General features: G+C 41.6%; 1 protein-coding gene across 1 annotated transcript in view; it reads right to left on the bottom strand.

The window, feature by feature from the left end:
• Window positions 1-10,797, bottom strand: part of LOC143413400 (NLR family CARD domain-containing protein 3-like) — a 13,721-nt gene extending 2,924 nt beyond the window's left edge. The window contains exons 1-4 of the mRNA XM_076876371.1: window positions 9,836-10,797; window positions 6,881-7,054; window positions 6,344-6,517; window positions 1,342-1,515 (exon numbers count right to left, since the gene is read on the bottom strand). Coding sequence (XP_076732486.1) covers window positions 1,342-1,515; window positions 6,344-6,517; window positions 6,881-7,054; window positions 9,836-10,797 — 1,484 coding nt within the window. The remainder of the gene's footprint in view (window positions 1-1,341; window positions 1,516-6,343; window positions 6,518-6,880; window positions 7,055-9,835) is intronic.
• Window positions 10,798-16,405: the final 5,608 nt, after the last annotated feature.

Raw genomic sequence — 16,405 nt, 5'->3', positions numbered from 1 at the left:
AGTCGCCTTTTTTGCGCTCGCTATCCCTGCACTTTCTACCATCTGCAAACGCCACGGTGTTCGTGTCGTCATGAAAGACATGAACATCGAGCGTAAAAACAAAGGAGACTGCTACCGGCTTTTTATCTGCCGATCGCCGTGCTACGGTTGCAAGAAAAAGAAGCAGAAATGACGTTCTCTACGCGTTGAGACGTTCCCCGTCCGTCGGCTAAACGCTTGATTGAAACTTCAATGCGACAGTGACACCAAGTAGAATTATAAATGTCACATAGCCCCAAACATGTCTTTTTCAAAGCCTGCGGTGAAGAGAAAGGTTGGTGATGAGCACCGACAATTTCAGGAAAAGTGGGAAATGCAATATTTCTTTGATGAGCACAGGGGCACCCCGACCTGTCTTATTTGCACAGAGAAAGTTGCGCTGCACAAGGAATACAATTTGAAACGTCATTACACAACTAGACATGCTGAGCTGGATGCAAAATACCAGGGAGACGAGAGAGCGAACCGGGTTGCCAGTCTTAAAACAGATCTACTGAGGCAGCAAGATTTCTCCAAGAAAGCAACCAAAGAGAATAATGCAGCAGTCGGAGCCACGTGGTTAGTGAGATGATTGCTAAAGCAGGGAAGCCATTCACAGAAGGTGCATTTGTCTAAAAGTGCATATTGCAGGCTGCAAATATAGTCTGTCCGGGAAAGAAAGGTCAGTTTAGCAACATCAGCCTTTCTGCCAACACCGCAGCAGATCGCATTTCTGACCTGTCAAGTGACATTTATGACCAACTGTGTGAGAAAGCCAAATGTTTCAGTGTATACTCAGTCGCTCTTGATGAGACCACAGACATCACCGACACTGCCCAGCTCCCAATGTATGTCCGTGGTGTTGATGACAGTTTTGAAGTGATGGAGGAGCTGCTCACAGTAATGTTTAGTTAGTAAAGTTTATGGGCCCTGTTAGAATCAATATTTCATTCTCATTCTGTTGTTTGAGAACAATAACAGAAAAATGTGCACTTGAGAACAAATTTATTGTGAATTCAGCTGTGAATGTAGAGTTTGTCATTATTTTAGCTTCCATTTCCAAATGTTAGCTGACACTTTATTAGGTACACTGGTATCTATATCAGGTACACCTGTGACCTAAATGTTCCTGCAAACAGACTCCTTGGAGACCCCTACATAAATATCCATGAACTATCCAGCTAGACTAGTGTGTCTGTCCCTGAAAATATTCCTGCATGTGTGATTGTTCATGTCTCATCTGCAGGAAACAAACAGGAAGTGAGTGAAGGACACAGGAAATGTTTCCAGCTCTTCCTCCTCTATCAGACATTCTCTCCATACCTGAGAGTGTCCAGTCTCCAGCCTGGATCCTTCAGTCCAGCCGACAGCAGCTTAATTCCTGAATCACCTGGATGATTGTAGCTCAGGTCCAGCTCTCTCAGATGGGAGGGGTTGGAGCTCAGAGCTGAGGCCAGAGAAGTACAGCCTTCCTCTGTGATCAGACAGCCTGACAGACTGCAGACACACAAAACAACAATCAATCTGTCAACAATCGTTTTCTCTTTGTCACAATAACATCTATCCATTTACATCCATTCAATGTAACTTTATTTAAAAGTGACAATACCCAATGGACAACAACAGTCATCTGAAGCTGTTTAACAGTGTAAGGTAACAGCCTCCAATATCAGAGAGAAAGCCCCAACCATCAGACAATTGTGGAGATACAGAAATTCTTTTATTGCTGCCATATAATCTGCATCATTATAACTGCATTAATAATGTTCTTTACAGCATTATTCCATCTAATAATATTTCTCACAGTATTGATATTGCATTAAAGTTGTCTATTGAACATGTTCATTTGAGGATCCTTCCATTATGTTAACTTTTATTACAAGTACGGTCAGAAGTATTTCATACACATTGCATATTTGTGCTTATGTCGAGTTGATGTTCGGTTCATTAAGGGTCTTAAGCTTCACTGGCGTGACTCTCCAGGTGATCCATGCTGAGGGAAACTAGAACAGGATGATTGCATGGATGCTTACAATACATATAACACATATAATCTAGGAATGTGTCAGGCCTGAGGCCTTAACTCATTTGGTGTCTCACTATATTTTACTCTACTTGGCAACAGATGACCAGAGTCAATAATTAGCCCCAGAGACCCTGAGGGCTTGAAGTTTATTACCTTGTATGGAAGGTGTTACAGAAAAGAGAAGTTCTGTGTCTGTTTATAGCCATTAAACATGTACAAGATGTACCATTAACTGTGACTAATGTCTGGAACATATTTTACTCTGACTATTTTTATTGACGCCATGGGGGGGCGTATACCCCACTGCTTTGTAAGTGTCCACAACATGTATTTTTGTCAGAAGACATAGGCTGATGTTTTCTCCTGTGTGTTAATAAACTCATCGTTTGATTGCACTTCTCTGGGGCCTCCGTGGTTTGTCTCACTGCTCTACATTGATAGATTTCACGACACAATCCACTGTGAGCAGCACTTGGTGATGGTGGGAAGAAGAACTCCCTTTGACACAAAGATCCTCCCAGTGAAAACAGGCTCCAGGAGGAGCATCTACCATGACTGGTTGCAGGGTGAGGGGAAAGAGAAGAGATGAGCTCAGAGAGACAAGAACAAAACAGAGAGACAAAAGTTAAGGACATGCAGTAGTGACATATAAAAGCATCAGGGGTGAAAAGAGGGGAGAAGAAAGCAGAGCATCATGGGACGTCCACCAACAGCCTGAGCCTATAGCAGCATAACTAAGGGATGGTTCAGGGTCACCTGATCCAGCTCGAACTATAAGCTTTATCAAAAAGGAAAGTTTGAAGCTGATCTTCAAAGTAGAGAGAGTGTCTGTCTCCTGAACTCAAACTGGGAGCTGCTGCCACACCCAGTCCAACATAGCCAGGCTGAGTCGTTAGATTAGTCCCACGTAAAGTCAGAAAGTCATTATTTATGTCACATTTTAGTGCAAATGTAGAAAAACTGTCCAAAAGTTATTTCTAAATCTGATATTAAACAGTTTAAATGGTGAAAAAAAAGCTGTAAAGAAAACAGAAAGAGTCAATAAAAGCCTCTTTAGAGGGTCACCAGTTTAAAACTCAGACATTTAAACTGGTGATTCTCCTTCTCTACTCCATTTCCTCTCTAGACTTCCTGTTGCTAGGAGGGATTTGATTGGCTGAACGTCCTTTTAGCCTTTCTTTAGTTCTTTGGGTGCTAATCAAAGAGGAAAACACACGAGTCATGTGACGTGACATAAGGAGCGCTCTGATTGGTTGGGATTGACAAACTATGGTGCTGTTTGCAAGCTTCGCTTTGCAGAGGTAAGAAAATCTCTTAGATAGCGACGAGACGCTCCACAGTGACATTTCCACACTTTGGAGCTTCTGAAGTGCAGATGTTTGGAAACGCTGCTCCAACGTGTGGTTCAAACACTCAGGTCACGTGACCTCAGCTGCCACAGGTGGCATACCTGCTGCTTCCATGTTAGCATGTTAGCTCCAACAGGTGGTCAGTGTGAGAGCAGAAGATGATATCAGTGACATCCAAACAAGGAAGGAAGAGACTGTTGAAGGCAGCGAGCTGTGACTGCTGTGAACAGTGTCCTCACACTATTTTCTCCCTGTGTCAACATAAATGCTTCAGCTGCAACACACCACAAACACCTTTATACAACTAAATATACTGAGAGCACACTGCTGTGGTTGCTCTGGTAACCATCCATATATCCAGCTGTTTGGGGCCGAGTCTGCTTCCTCATCCTTGGTTCAACCCTCAAAGTTTGATGCGTTTTTTTGTGATTTGGTTTTATTTGTTGTTCTATACACTGTGAAACAAAGCTAGAAGCCCCTGTGGTTCAGTGGGGGACTCAAACCCAGGACCCAACCTGCTCCAACAACAGTCAGAAGGATTTTGTTAAGTCTCATTTTCTGTTCATTAGGAAAACATCAATAATGAAGAGCACATGTTTATAGAGGCACATTCAGACCAATGACAACAGTCCATTCACACTGCCCTCCACCTTTTTAAATGTGAGTAAACACATCATGGTTCTGGTGCTGACGTGGTATCAGGGACAGGTGATGATTTTGAACTCAGTCTGAGGTTTGATTACATTGAACCTGCACTGCTTTATCCTGTTTATGACACATTTATACCCAAAGTCGCAGCTGGATAACAAAGAACGAGGAAAAACACATTTGTTGAGAGAATTGTTAACAAATGTGGTGAGAGTGTTGTAATAGTTACAGACAGAACTATGATTTATTTATTTAAATGCATTCAAGGACATTTTTTTACTCACGTTATGTCTCTTCCACGATGTTATTTTTCTCTCCTACAACGTACGTTACAATTACAATTACATGACCATTTATCCAAATTAGGCGATGACATCATTTAGCGACTTCCAGCGACTTTTAGGACAGCCAATAGCGATTTTCCTTACTGAGGAATTGGCAACACCAGGAGCAGTGGGTGGATGACAGCATCATCATGAAGGATCAGTGTGAGAATACATCATCATCCACAAAGAAAACCGGTCTGAGTGTCTGACGCTCTTGTTAGAAAGACGCAGTCGCAGCTTGTGGGTGCAGTTAGCTGGTTTGCTAGTTAGCTGCTCTGCTAGTTAGCTGGGAGCTAACTCACTCGAACATTTGATGCTAAACTGTCTAAACTGTGTGAGCAGCATTCATTGCTGCTCTGTGTTACTCTCCAGCCTCTCTTTCACTTAGTCCTCTCAGTTTTTTCCTCCTTACAAACTAGAAAACCTTCTTTTTCAGCTTCTTTCACCCGAGCTGTGGCTAAGGTGCTACCAGCACGCAGGCTCGGTGTGTACAAATTCATGGGCTGCGTCCTCCTGAGGACACATTTGTAGACGGATTACGTCACAGCGACGCACCGAAGGCTGTCCAAATTCCTCCGAATGCAGCCGACAAATGCGTCCTCCTTTCCCCGAATTTGAAGGATGGGTCGGGTGTGTCCTTCGTGGCCCACCATATCCCAGAATTCATAGTGCGGCCCAGCCAAACTCCAGCTTCCAGTAATGGCGACCGCTACTAAGTTTTAAAATTACTCTTATTAATCTTCCTGGGTCACAAAATAAACTTTTAACATATTTTCAGGGGAGAATGTGGGTGTGTAAACTTCAAATATCTGCTCGGTTTATCAAGATATCGCATATTTGCAAAAGTGCAAAAGTGCTTCGACGTTTTCAGCGACGTCTGTTACCCAGCTAGTCGAGAGCTCGAGGGTCACTGAAGCCACAGAGAACGGCACAACTCCCGGCACATCATTTTCAGATCACCGCGGACTTTCACTGCTCAGGTTAAAAGTAATATTAGTAACATATGACTGAATCTATATCTCACTTAAAGCTTTCTGTAAATGAAAGAATCAGTGAAAATGAGGCGCTTCAGCTGATTTTAAACAAAAACTCTGAACATAACCTGGTCCAGACCAGGTTATTGGTTCAGCATCAGTAACGGTGATGTAGCCAGGTAGAAACAGAGCTAGACAGACAAACATTTATGCTCACAATCACACATCTCCAGTTAACCCAGCATGCATGTTCTTGGACTGTGGGAGGAAGCAGAGAACCTGAAGACAACCCACACAGGCCACACTATCACTCTTATTTACAGAATTATAATCTAATTAGATGATAAAGTAATAAATTATTTGGTATTTTAATGAAAATACATTTTAAGCAATAGCTTATAAGTCAACAATTATAGTTAAAAAAAGTGACAAATCAAACAGTCAATAAAACCTTCTACAGCTGAAACTAATGTAGACAATGTTGGGGTAAAAATCAGAGACGATAACTACCAAAATAAAACAGGAAGTGGATAACATTGAAGCTCACTTTAAGCTCAACAGTCAAACTCTGTTTTGTATTAATCTATTGTTTTGAATTTTTGTTTACATTTTATGTTTAAGTGAGGTAATGAGTCATATCACTATGACCAAATATATATTTCATCTTTTCAGTCAGAAATAATCAATTGATCATATTTTTATTACTAAATGTTTCTGAAAATCAAATTCTGATATCTGAACAAACAGCTCTGTAAAAACCTTCAGCATACAGGAATCGAACTAGAAGGTTTGGTGGGTGAAGCACTGCTAAAATAAAGATTTTGGACTCAGGAGCAGATGGGACATTTCATTGCAAATGAAAGACAGAAAGTGAACAAATATCACTAAAAACCTCAGACACTAATTTCTACATTAAGACTTTTTAAAAAATCAATTTCCTGTTTATGCAGTAATAGAAATCAGGTTTAACGTGATCATCATTGGAAATTTTTAAATCCTGACCTGACAGTTTCCATTTTACAGTGTGGACTCTTCACTCCAGCAGACAGAAGCTTCACTCCTGAATCCTGCAGGTCAGAGTTACTCAGGTCCAGCTGTCTCAGACTAGAGGACTGGGAGCTGAGAGCTGAGGACAGAGCTTCATAGCCTCTCTCAGAGAGCTTACAGTGACTCAGTCTGAAAAATGACAGATAAACATTAAACAAACACTGTTGTTAAGTTGCAATGAGGGTGCACTAAAGAGTTATTAGATTTAGCAATTAATCCTGTGTTTTTACTGAGAGTCAACAAATGGATGACGCTGACATTTGTTAACTGACCATGGTCAATCAATTCTGGTATTCTATTGCAAATGCCAATTGGGCTCCATGTGCCGGGCAGTGCATTAGCACCAAAGTAGCTGACATATTGATCAATAACTCTGCTCATTAAATTATCATAAAACTATTACAGAAGTTTAACTGACTTTTTTCCCATTTAATGGATTCTTATTGGTTAATTCTGTCAATTGATGAAAAGCACAACATAACTTGATCTCACCTCAGAGTATTCAGTTTGCAGTGTGGACTTCTCAGTCCTGCAGAAAGATGCCTCACTGCTGGATCCTGCAGGTTGTTGTTACTTAAGTCCAGCTGTCTCAGTGTAGAAGACTGGGAGCTGAGAGCTGAGGACAGAGCTTCACAGCCTCTGTCTGAGAGATCAGGGACAAACAGCCTAAAAAACAAAATAAAAACACAATTTGAAAAACTGTAATTTGATAACAAACTGTTATCAAATGACAAGTTAAATGAACTCTCTGACCAGTTACAGAGACTCAGTCTGGGGGAACAGAAAATATTTTAAAAGTCCACGTGGTAAAGAGATTAGAAATGTGGCAGATGATTATAACTTTAGACCAAAAAGGTCCCTCTCGCTCATATATTTGTTAAAACAAGAATAAACGCTCATCTTGATTTGCTTTGAATTTTTATTGACTTCTTATGCTGATTCATAAAGAATATGACTTCATCTGACCTGAGAGACTGAAAAACAATCAAGCATGCATGACTGAATCTGCCAGCAGCTGCAGATCCTTGGAGCTGTACTGGTGATGCTGATTGTAACATATAGAAGTGAACTCCTCTTCAGCTGAGCAATAAGACCAGAGGAGGAATGAGGGAGTTGATCACCTATGGGTCCATCACAGACTTTGAACATCTTCAGTCAGTACAGAATGATGCTGCGAGGCTTTTAACCAGCACATGAAACAGACTGGACATTACTCCAGTTTAATCTCTTCACACTGGTAACCAGTTCATTTTAGGCTTTATTTAAAGTTTTAGTCCTTACTTTTAGTCCCAGTCTATATTTCTGACTTTCTACAATCCTACAGCTCTTCTCACATCTGAGATCTTCCAGTTAAAGGCTGTTACTGGTCCCACTAACTCATTTATTCAGACTCTAGTATTCAGAGTGGCCTTTAACTAGTTTTAGGCTGTATGATGTTCAGTGTTTGCTGTTTAATGTTTTTATTGCCTGTTTCTATTGTAAAGCACTTTGTGATTTTTGACCTGTGAAAGCTGCTGTATAAATAAAGTTTACTTACAGGATGATTCTGGATATGACTTTGATAAAAGCTGACACCCAGATATGTTTAAGACACTGACATTTACTGCTGCTATCAAACATTAACTATAATATACTGTATTTAGTAGGGGTGCAACGATATTCGTATCGATATTGAACCGTTCGATAAAGTGCTTTCGGTTCGGTACGCATATGTATCGAACAATACAACATTTGTAATTTCTTTTATCAATTTTCCTTCTGACGATGCTGTCTGTGTTGAGCGCTCAGTGAATCTGTGTTCGACTACTCCGCCTAGGCTGTACTGTCGAGCGCAGATCCACTGAGCGCTCCACACAGACAGCATCGTCAGGAGGAAGAGCGCAGGGCAAGCTAGCGAGACAGAAGTTAAGCTCTCAGCAACATGGACCTCCCCCACTCTCATTCAGATCTGGCGTTTGGAATTATTTTGGTTTTCATGTGACGTATGACCCTGAAGGTAAGCGAGTCATGGACTAAAGTAAAACAGTATGTTGGATGTGTCACGCAATGCTCAATTACATGGGTGGGAACTAGTGTGTTAGCGCAGTTAGCTCGTTAACGTGTTGGCCGTCTAGCCCCATGCACGGGGCGATCGGCGGTAGCTCGTTAACGGAGATTTGCCGTGTTGTGGCGTTAAGGTCATTTCAACGAGATTAACCTGAAAGCACTAGTGGGAACACAACGAATATGACTGCACATTTACTCCGACATCATCCTGGTGCAAAGACAAGTGGAAGCAGACAAAAACAACAAGCAGCATGCTACTAACTTTAGCCGAGTCATTTAGACAGCTGTTAGCACATGATTCTCCTTATGCTGCTGAGAATATAGCCCAGAAGAAGCGGATAGTATAGCTTTTATTTTGGAAAGAGACATTTCTCTGTAATAAACTCTCTTTTCCAAATATGAGTGATTCCTCAATCAGATACAGGGCTCGCAAAATCGCTAGCCCGACGTCCCGGAGCTAGCGATTTTTTCAGTCGGGCTACCAAAATCTATCTCTTCCCTGCCCGTCGGGCTACTGTAGGAAGGAAAAATATATGTCAATGCTTTTGCATTCTTTCAGAAATGTAGCTGGGTAATTATGTCATTGGCATCGGTGAGCCACTGCCAATATGTGACATATTGAAGTCGCGTTTGAATTTGCGCTTGTTTTTTTGCTTTCACTTTGCAATCGTGCGAACTGTGTATAGAGAGCGACAGCACTGATTGGTGAGTGATGATAATTTGTGCACCAATTCCTCTGACATCGTCTTATTAATCGTTAGCTTACTATGCAAACATGACAAGTGAAATCTCCCGCAGCAAGCTTAAACATGTGAGAGGTTGATCGCGCAGAGAATCGCTGAGCTTATGTGAGTGCGTGTGTAAAAGCAGCAGGATATATATTTCAGTTCTGCTGAGCCAAATAAGACAGGTCAGGGTGAAGAAGTGACAGCCAAAGAAAAGCTTACCACAAAACGGAGAAGTTATGACAAATCAGACTATAAGGCAAAAAGAAAGTGCAGCTTTATGGTTTCATGGACAAAAGAATTTCTGTGGCTGCAATATGACAAGCTAAATAACCAGGACTGCACATAAGTGGTCCGCAGGTGCGCATTCGCTGTCAAAATAAAAAACACGCACAAGGGTTAGGGTTAAATTTAAAAACTGTACTTTTGAGTTAAAATATATATTTATAATTTTAATAAATGACAAATTAAAAAGGCATGAACATTTTTTTTGTATCGAAAAAATATCGAACCGTGACACCAAAGTATCGAACCGAACCGTGAATTTTGTGTATCGTTGCACCCCTAGTATTTAGTGCTGATGATCATGTAAATAAATATGTTTAAGTTTTTAAGGGTCCATCACACATTACACTATTTATGTTATAGATAAAAGCCTGATCACATGTTTACTCACAGAGCTTTGTTGGAGGCTTTGACCACTGGCAGCAGCCTCAGAAGAGCCTCCTCTGAAGCAGAGTATTTCTGCAGGTCAAACTCATCCAGATCTTCTTCTGATGACAGTAAGATGAAGACCAGAGCTGACCACTGAGCAGGAGACAGTTCATCTGTGGAGAGACTTCCTGATCTCAGGGACTGTTGGATCTCCTCCACTAGAGAACAATCATTCAGTTCATTCAGACAGTGGAACAGATTGATGCTTTTCTCTGCAGACAGATTCTCACTGAGCTTCTTCTTGATGTACTGGACTGTTTCCTGATTGGTCTGCCAGCTACTTCCTGTCTGTCTCAGCAGACCTTCTAGGAGACTCTGATTGGTCTGCAGTGAAAGACCCAGGAGGAAGCGGAGGAACAAGTCCAGGTGTCCATTTGGACTCTGTAAGGCCTTGTTCACAGCACTCTGGTGGAGAGACTCTTTTTTTCTAAAAAAACTAGACCGCTTGGAGGTTGTTTGTTGTTGTTCCAGCAGATTGAGTCCAGAGTTGATGAAGGTCAGATGGACATGAAGAGCAGCCAGAAACTCCTGAACACTCAGATGGATGAAGCAGAACACCTTGTCCTGGTACAGTCCTCTCTCCTCTTTAAAGATCTGTGTGAACACTCCTGAGTACACTGAGGCTGCTCTGATATCGATGCCACACTCTGTCAGGTCTGATTCATAGAAGATCAGGTTTCCTTTCTGCAGCTGATCAAAAGCCAGTTTTCCCAGAGACTCCATCATCTTCCTGCTCTCTGCACTCCAGTGAGGATCTGTCTCAGCTCCTCCATCATACTTGACCTTCTTCACTTTGGCCTGAACCACCAGGAAGTGGATGTACATCTCAGTCAGGGTCTTGGGCAGCTGTCCTCCCTCTCTGGTTTCCAGCACATCCTCCAGAACTGTAGCAGTGATCCAGCAGAAGACTGGGATGTGACACATGATGTGGAGGCTTCGTATGTCTTGATGTGGGAGATGATGCTGCTGGCCTGCTCCTCATCTCTGAATCTCTTCCTGAAGTACTCCTCCTTCTGTGGGTCAGTGAACCCTCTGACCTCTGTCACCATGCCAACACAGACAGGAGGGATCTGATTGGCTGCTGCAGGTCGTGTGGTTATCCAGAGGCGAGCAGAGGGAAGCAGTTTCCCCCTGATGAGGTTTATCAGCAGCACATCCACTGAGGTGGACTTTCTAGGGTCAGTTAGGATTGTAGTTTTGTGGAAGTCCAGAGGAAGTCGACACTCATCCAGACCATCAAAGATGAACACAACCTGGAAGTCTTCAAAGCTGCAGATTCCTGCTTCTTTGGTTTCAGTAAAGAAGTGATGAACAAGTCCCACCAAGCTGAACTTTTCCTCTTTCAGCACATTCAGCTCTCTGAAAGTGAATGGAAATATGAACTGGATGTCCTGGTTGGCTTTGTCTTCAGCCCAGTCCAGGCTGTGTTTCTGTGTTAAGACTGTTTTCCCAATGCCAGCCACTCCCTTTGTCAGCACTGTTCTGATTGGTTCATCTCTTCCAGGTGAGGCTTTAAAGATGTCTTCTTGTCTGATTGTTGTTTCTGGTCTGTCTGGTTTCCTGGATGCTGTTTCAATCTGTCTGACCTCATGTTCATCATTGACCTCTGCAGTCCCTCCCTCTGTGATGTAGAGCTCTGTGTAGATCTGATTCAGGAGGGTTGGGTTTCCTGCTTTAGCGATGCCCTCAAACACACACTGGAACTTCTTCTTCAGGGTGGATTTAAGGTTACGATGACAAACAGCAGCTGGAAGTTCTGAATAATAATAATAAAAATACAACTTTAACAATCATATTTTACAAAATGCTGATGACAATTTCTGACCCACTGAGAAATGACTGAACACACTGGTGTCACAAGTCTCTCATTTATCCAGCAGCTTAAATCTTTAGATAAATCCTCTTACTGCTCTGCAGACGGTCAGCCAGCTCCTCCTGCTTCATTCTCCTCAGGAAGTCCACTGTGATCTTCACAAATGCCTCTCTGCTGTTTCTCCTCTGCTCATCATCCTCCCTCTGAAACTCCAAGCACTGGGGCTTATTTGGATTCAGAGCCTTCTGGATCTTCTTCAGCTCGTTCTTCACAAAAGTGATGATGTTGTCCTCCAGCAGCTGGAACAGAATACTTTATGAATGACCCACCACTCTGAACTTTAGTCCACACAACATCCACTTCTTTACGATCAAGGGGCATATCATCCACGAACTCTTTACCAATTATAGGTTTGACTTTATCTGATTAACTGAGACTTTGTCCACAACTCCATGATCCCAAAACGTTGATGCTGTTCATATGAATGCAGCGATTTCAGTGGGAGAAACATTTCACTGGTGTTCAGAGCTGAACTACCAACAGGTTGATGATCAAAGCCAGAAACTTGGAGATGTTTCAGGTGACTGAAACATCTTCAGGTGAACATCTGGATGTTCACCTGAAAACATCCAGATGAACAGAATCAAGCTTTTTGGGATTTACGTACCTGGATGATTGAGCATCAAGACACAACTCTGTGACTTTTCTCAGATGAATCAATCCTCTCCTCCAGCTTTGTTTACATCTACCAGCCCTGTGGCGCTGCCCAGGGACAATAATCTATGTGAGAGGTGGAAAGTCATACAGGTGTCTGCTCCTGCCTTCAGTTATTTTATCTACTGTGTGTCAACTGGCTGAACCTCCTCCAACTGTCTACTGTCTCCCTAAACTCAACAATGACTTAGTGATCTATCCATTCTCTGACCAAAGACATCCTGCTGCAGGAGGTTAACATAGCAGCCAATGATGATCCCACTCACTGTGAACAACACATTTGGACCTGATTTGCTGCTCTGGTTTACACGTGAACTTCCACTGCTGCTGTCACCAACTTGAGAGGCTCTACAGAAAAACTGGACTTGTCCATAAAAATCATAAACTACATTACAAGGACAGCATTGCTCAATCAACTCTAATTACTACTGACATGTTATCTCTTCTAACTAAGGTACAGACACTCAAACTTGCTGCTTTCAGTGAGAAGTCAAATGTCTGAATATGAGCTGGAAGCTGCTGAGAGTCCTCCTCCTTCCCGTGGGGTAGGGCTGGGCCATATTATACCGTTCACGGTAATACCGGTATAATGTTAGGCAACGATAGGAAAATGAAATATCACGATAGAATGAGTAAAACGCGCATGCGCAGTGCCTTTGTTTTCATACGCACATGGCCGATTGTTGAGTGAAACAGATGAACCAGAATTGGTTTGTAAAAATGGTGCAACTTCCGTGATGTGGAACTGGTTTGGTGTTTGTCCGTCAGATACACGACAAAGCACATTTTTTTGCAGAACATGCAAGCGGCCGTCGTTATTGTCGTATTTGTCGGACTAAGATGCTCTTAAATCTGGGAGTAATCTGGGTCCTAAACTCCGTATTCTTCAGGTCAAACGAACACTGCAGCATCACTGAGAGTTAAAAACTGTCTCAATTCTTTCATCTTTAATAAAACGATCAGCATTGCTGCTTAACCAGGTGAAACTATGAAGTTTAACTTCCAGGCATCCATGAAAACAAAATTTATTACATTTAACGGAGTTAGAAGTTAGCAGGAAGCTAGCGGAAGTTAGCTCGCTAGTTTCGCTAGTTACCCAAGCATGATATAGCATGTTCTGACAGAGATTTCTGGAAAAATTCAAACGTACAGCTCTGCTATCACGTCCAACATAAATGAAGACAGGAAACTAAACAGCAATGACGTTTGTAAGGTTACTGAAGTTGGGCTAGCTGGTATATAATGATGTGCTACGTGATCGCTAGCGACACAGCTATGTTAGCATAACATAAACAGTGAAGCTGGAGGACGAACACTAACACTTTTCCACTTATAAAAGTTAACGTTAAAGTTCCTGATAGTTGGAGACAAATGCAATCGCATGGCAGGATGCTGTAAACGGACCAAACTTCAGTCAGGAGAACAACTGAGATAATCCATCCACAATACGAGGTTAGTCATTAATATACTGCAACAACATGGGAATAGAGCAGAATTCATTCATTAATAAATCAATGGTACAGAAGTGGAGGAAGCAAGAAGAATGAGTTTAATAAAGTTTGATTTATCTGACTGCTTTGTTTCGCTTAATGTGCCTTATAATCCCGTGCACCTTATGGTCCGAAAAATACGTACTGCACACTGCAGTTTAATGTTGCAAAGCACCTCTTTTTAACTTCAGTGGATATTATACATGGTTATGCTCAGGATATGTCAGCCCATTTCTACTGGAAATGCCTTTTGGTTAAACTTTCAGCAAGGAATTTGCATTTGCACTGTTACATTTTCATAAAGCTTTAATGTACATAAAAACCAGCTTCTTGTTTAAGTGAAAATAAATGGAAGGTTGTCTTTTTGCGCTAGTAATGTTGTGGAGTTGTATTTTGTCTCGCATCAATTATATCGTCAGTTATATCGTTATCGCAAATTTTCAAATATATATCGTGATAAATATTTTTGGCCATATCGCCCTGCTCTACCGTGGGGTTTACTTTCTCTACTACTTTCACTATAAACACACCCCTTTCATGCACCTGCAGAGGGCCACCAGCAGATGGAGCTGTCTTAAACAAATCCACTTGGATAGTTAGCTGTAGATGACTTTATCAGTATGATTGTAGGACTTTGAGTTATTCTTTAGATTTATTTCAACTCTTATATTGTGCACAAGTGTTGAGCGACCCATAATTTCTCTGTACTTTTCATAAGAGCAGCCAGACTTTCAGCTAGTTTTTCTTTGCTCTGCAGGTTTTATGAAGGTGTGTCAAAGCTGTTCTTTGGACATTAGCTGCTTTTTAAATCATTTTCAGTCCTCGTACAGGAACATTCTTCAAGCTAAATCCAAGTGTGTTAGACCAGAGTTAACCTGATAGATATGTGTGGGTGTGTAACTCTTAGAAGCTGATTGGCTGCTTTTTATGGGGGCTGGGTCTTTGGAAAGTGTTTTAGTAACACACCCTGAACTGCATACTTTAACAAACAACATGAGATTTTAACTGTAATGTAAAAATCCTGTGCTTCACTGTTATTAAGCACAAACACATCTATGGCCCTGTTTCCATTAGTAGCTGCTCAGATCGACTCACCACAGGTCACCACGACTGGACTGGATCCACTGGTTTCCATTACAGTTGAGGACCACCTAATGTGGTCGTCTCAATACAGCCGAGTGTCGACTAACATCATTAGTAAGTGCTAATGCTGCTAATTTCCATCATATTTGTCATTTATTGCTCAAAGTTATTGAAGAAACAGTTATTCAGCTTCATTCCCACTGATCTCGACTACAAACTGTTTCACTTTGGTTTCTGTTTAAAGCCTCGATGTTTAAAACGTTTCCCTGTGATCACATTTGCACCGTCTGATTTCAAAGTTTGTTTCTTTTGGTCATTTAGTCCACAGAGTCCTTGGTGTTCTGAAAGGGACCTATAAATAAATGCATTATTATTAATATTAAAGTAGTTGTTGTACATGTACAGACCATAAATATGGAGTCCAGCTGTGTTTGATGCTGCTGGGCAGACTGACCACTGGGAACCTCTGAGCTCTGCTGCTCCACTCTGTGGAGGAACCATGAAGGATTAGATCAACACAGGATAAAGATCCAGGAGTTTCTGCTCAAATAACTTCATCTGAATCAAGTCTGTCAAGTTTTAAACTCTCAGATTGTGAACATATCAGTAATTTTCAGTCTGTTTTCATGGACGTCCTTTCAGTGGTGATGTCAGGGATGATTTTGAAGAAGCTCATCAAACTGAACCATCAGCAGATCACTGCTCCAAAACCAGAACATGATCCGAGTCTCCCTCCACCACCAGAACACCAGCTTTACTAACGTGGTAGATCAGTGTAGTACAGATCAATAACTGATGAGTCATTTGATCAAAATCACTGAGTGCTTCACGTCTGACCCTCTGATGCTTCTGTAGACATTTTGCATATTTAATGAATGTCTGACAGTTTTACATTCATTCTATGAACACAGTGGAAATGTTGTGTTATAGTCTCCATGTTGTTTCCAGCATCATAAATTCTTAAGTTCAGAAAATTAGATTCTTTCTTCACAGCTGAAAAACAACAACATTTATTCTCTATTGAAATCTGCATCGTCCACTCCAAAGGTCACAATCTGAAGGTAACATCTGGTTTTGTTCCCTGTGGTTAACTCTGAGCATCAGTATGGTGGGATTTATCCACTACATCCACACCACTGTGGTTCAGTGTTGTCCTGATGGAGTAACAGCAGCCAGTATGATCCAGGCTTTAGCTGCTGGGTCTCTGTGTGACCTCTCAGACTGTTTAACAGATCAGACACAAAGAGAATCAGAGCAGCTCTGTTCTTTAAAGACAAACATGAACCCACTCAGGTCACACTTTCCCCACAGATATGAGCATCACTGTCCTCAAACAGCAAATGACCAAGTCGAACATTTGGATCTTTTCTCTTTCATTGTTTTCTTTTTAATGAATCTTTGTAACAATCTGAGGATGTTTCAGGTCATATTT

This window comes from Maylandia zebra, linkage group LG2 (genome assembly GCF_041146795.1).
Source record: "Maylandia zebra isolate NMK-2024a linkage group LG2, Mzebra_GT3a, whole genome shotgun sequence".
NCBI classification, from domain to species: Eukaryota; Metazoa; Chordata; class Actinopteri; order Cichliformes; family Cichlidae; genus Maylandia; species Maylandia zebra.
The sequence above is the reverse complement of the archived record's forward strand: the minus strand, read 5'-3'. Positions and strand labels throughout refer to the sequence as shown.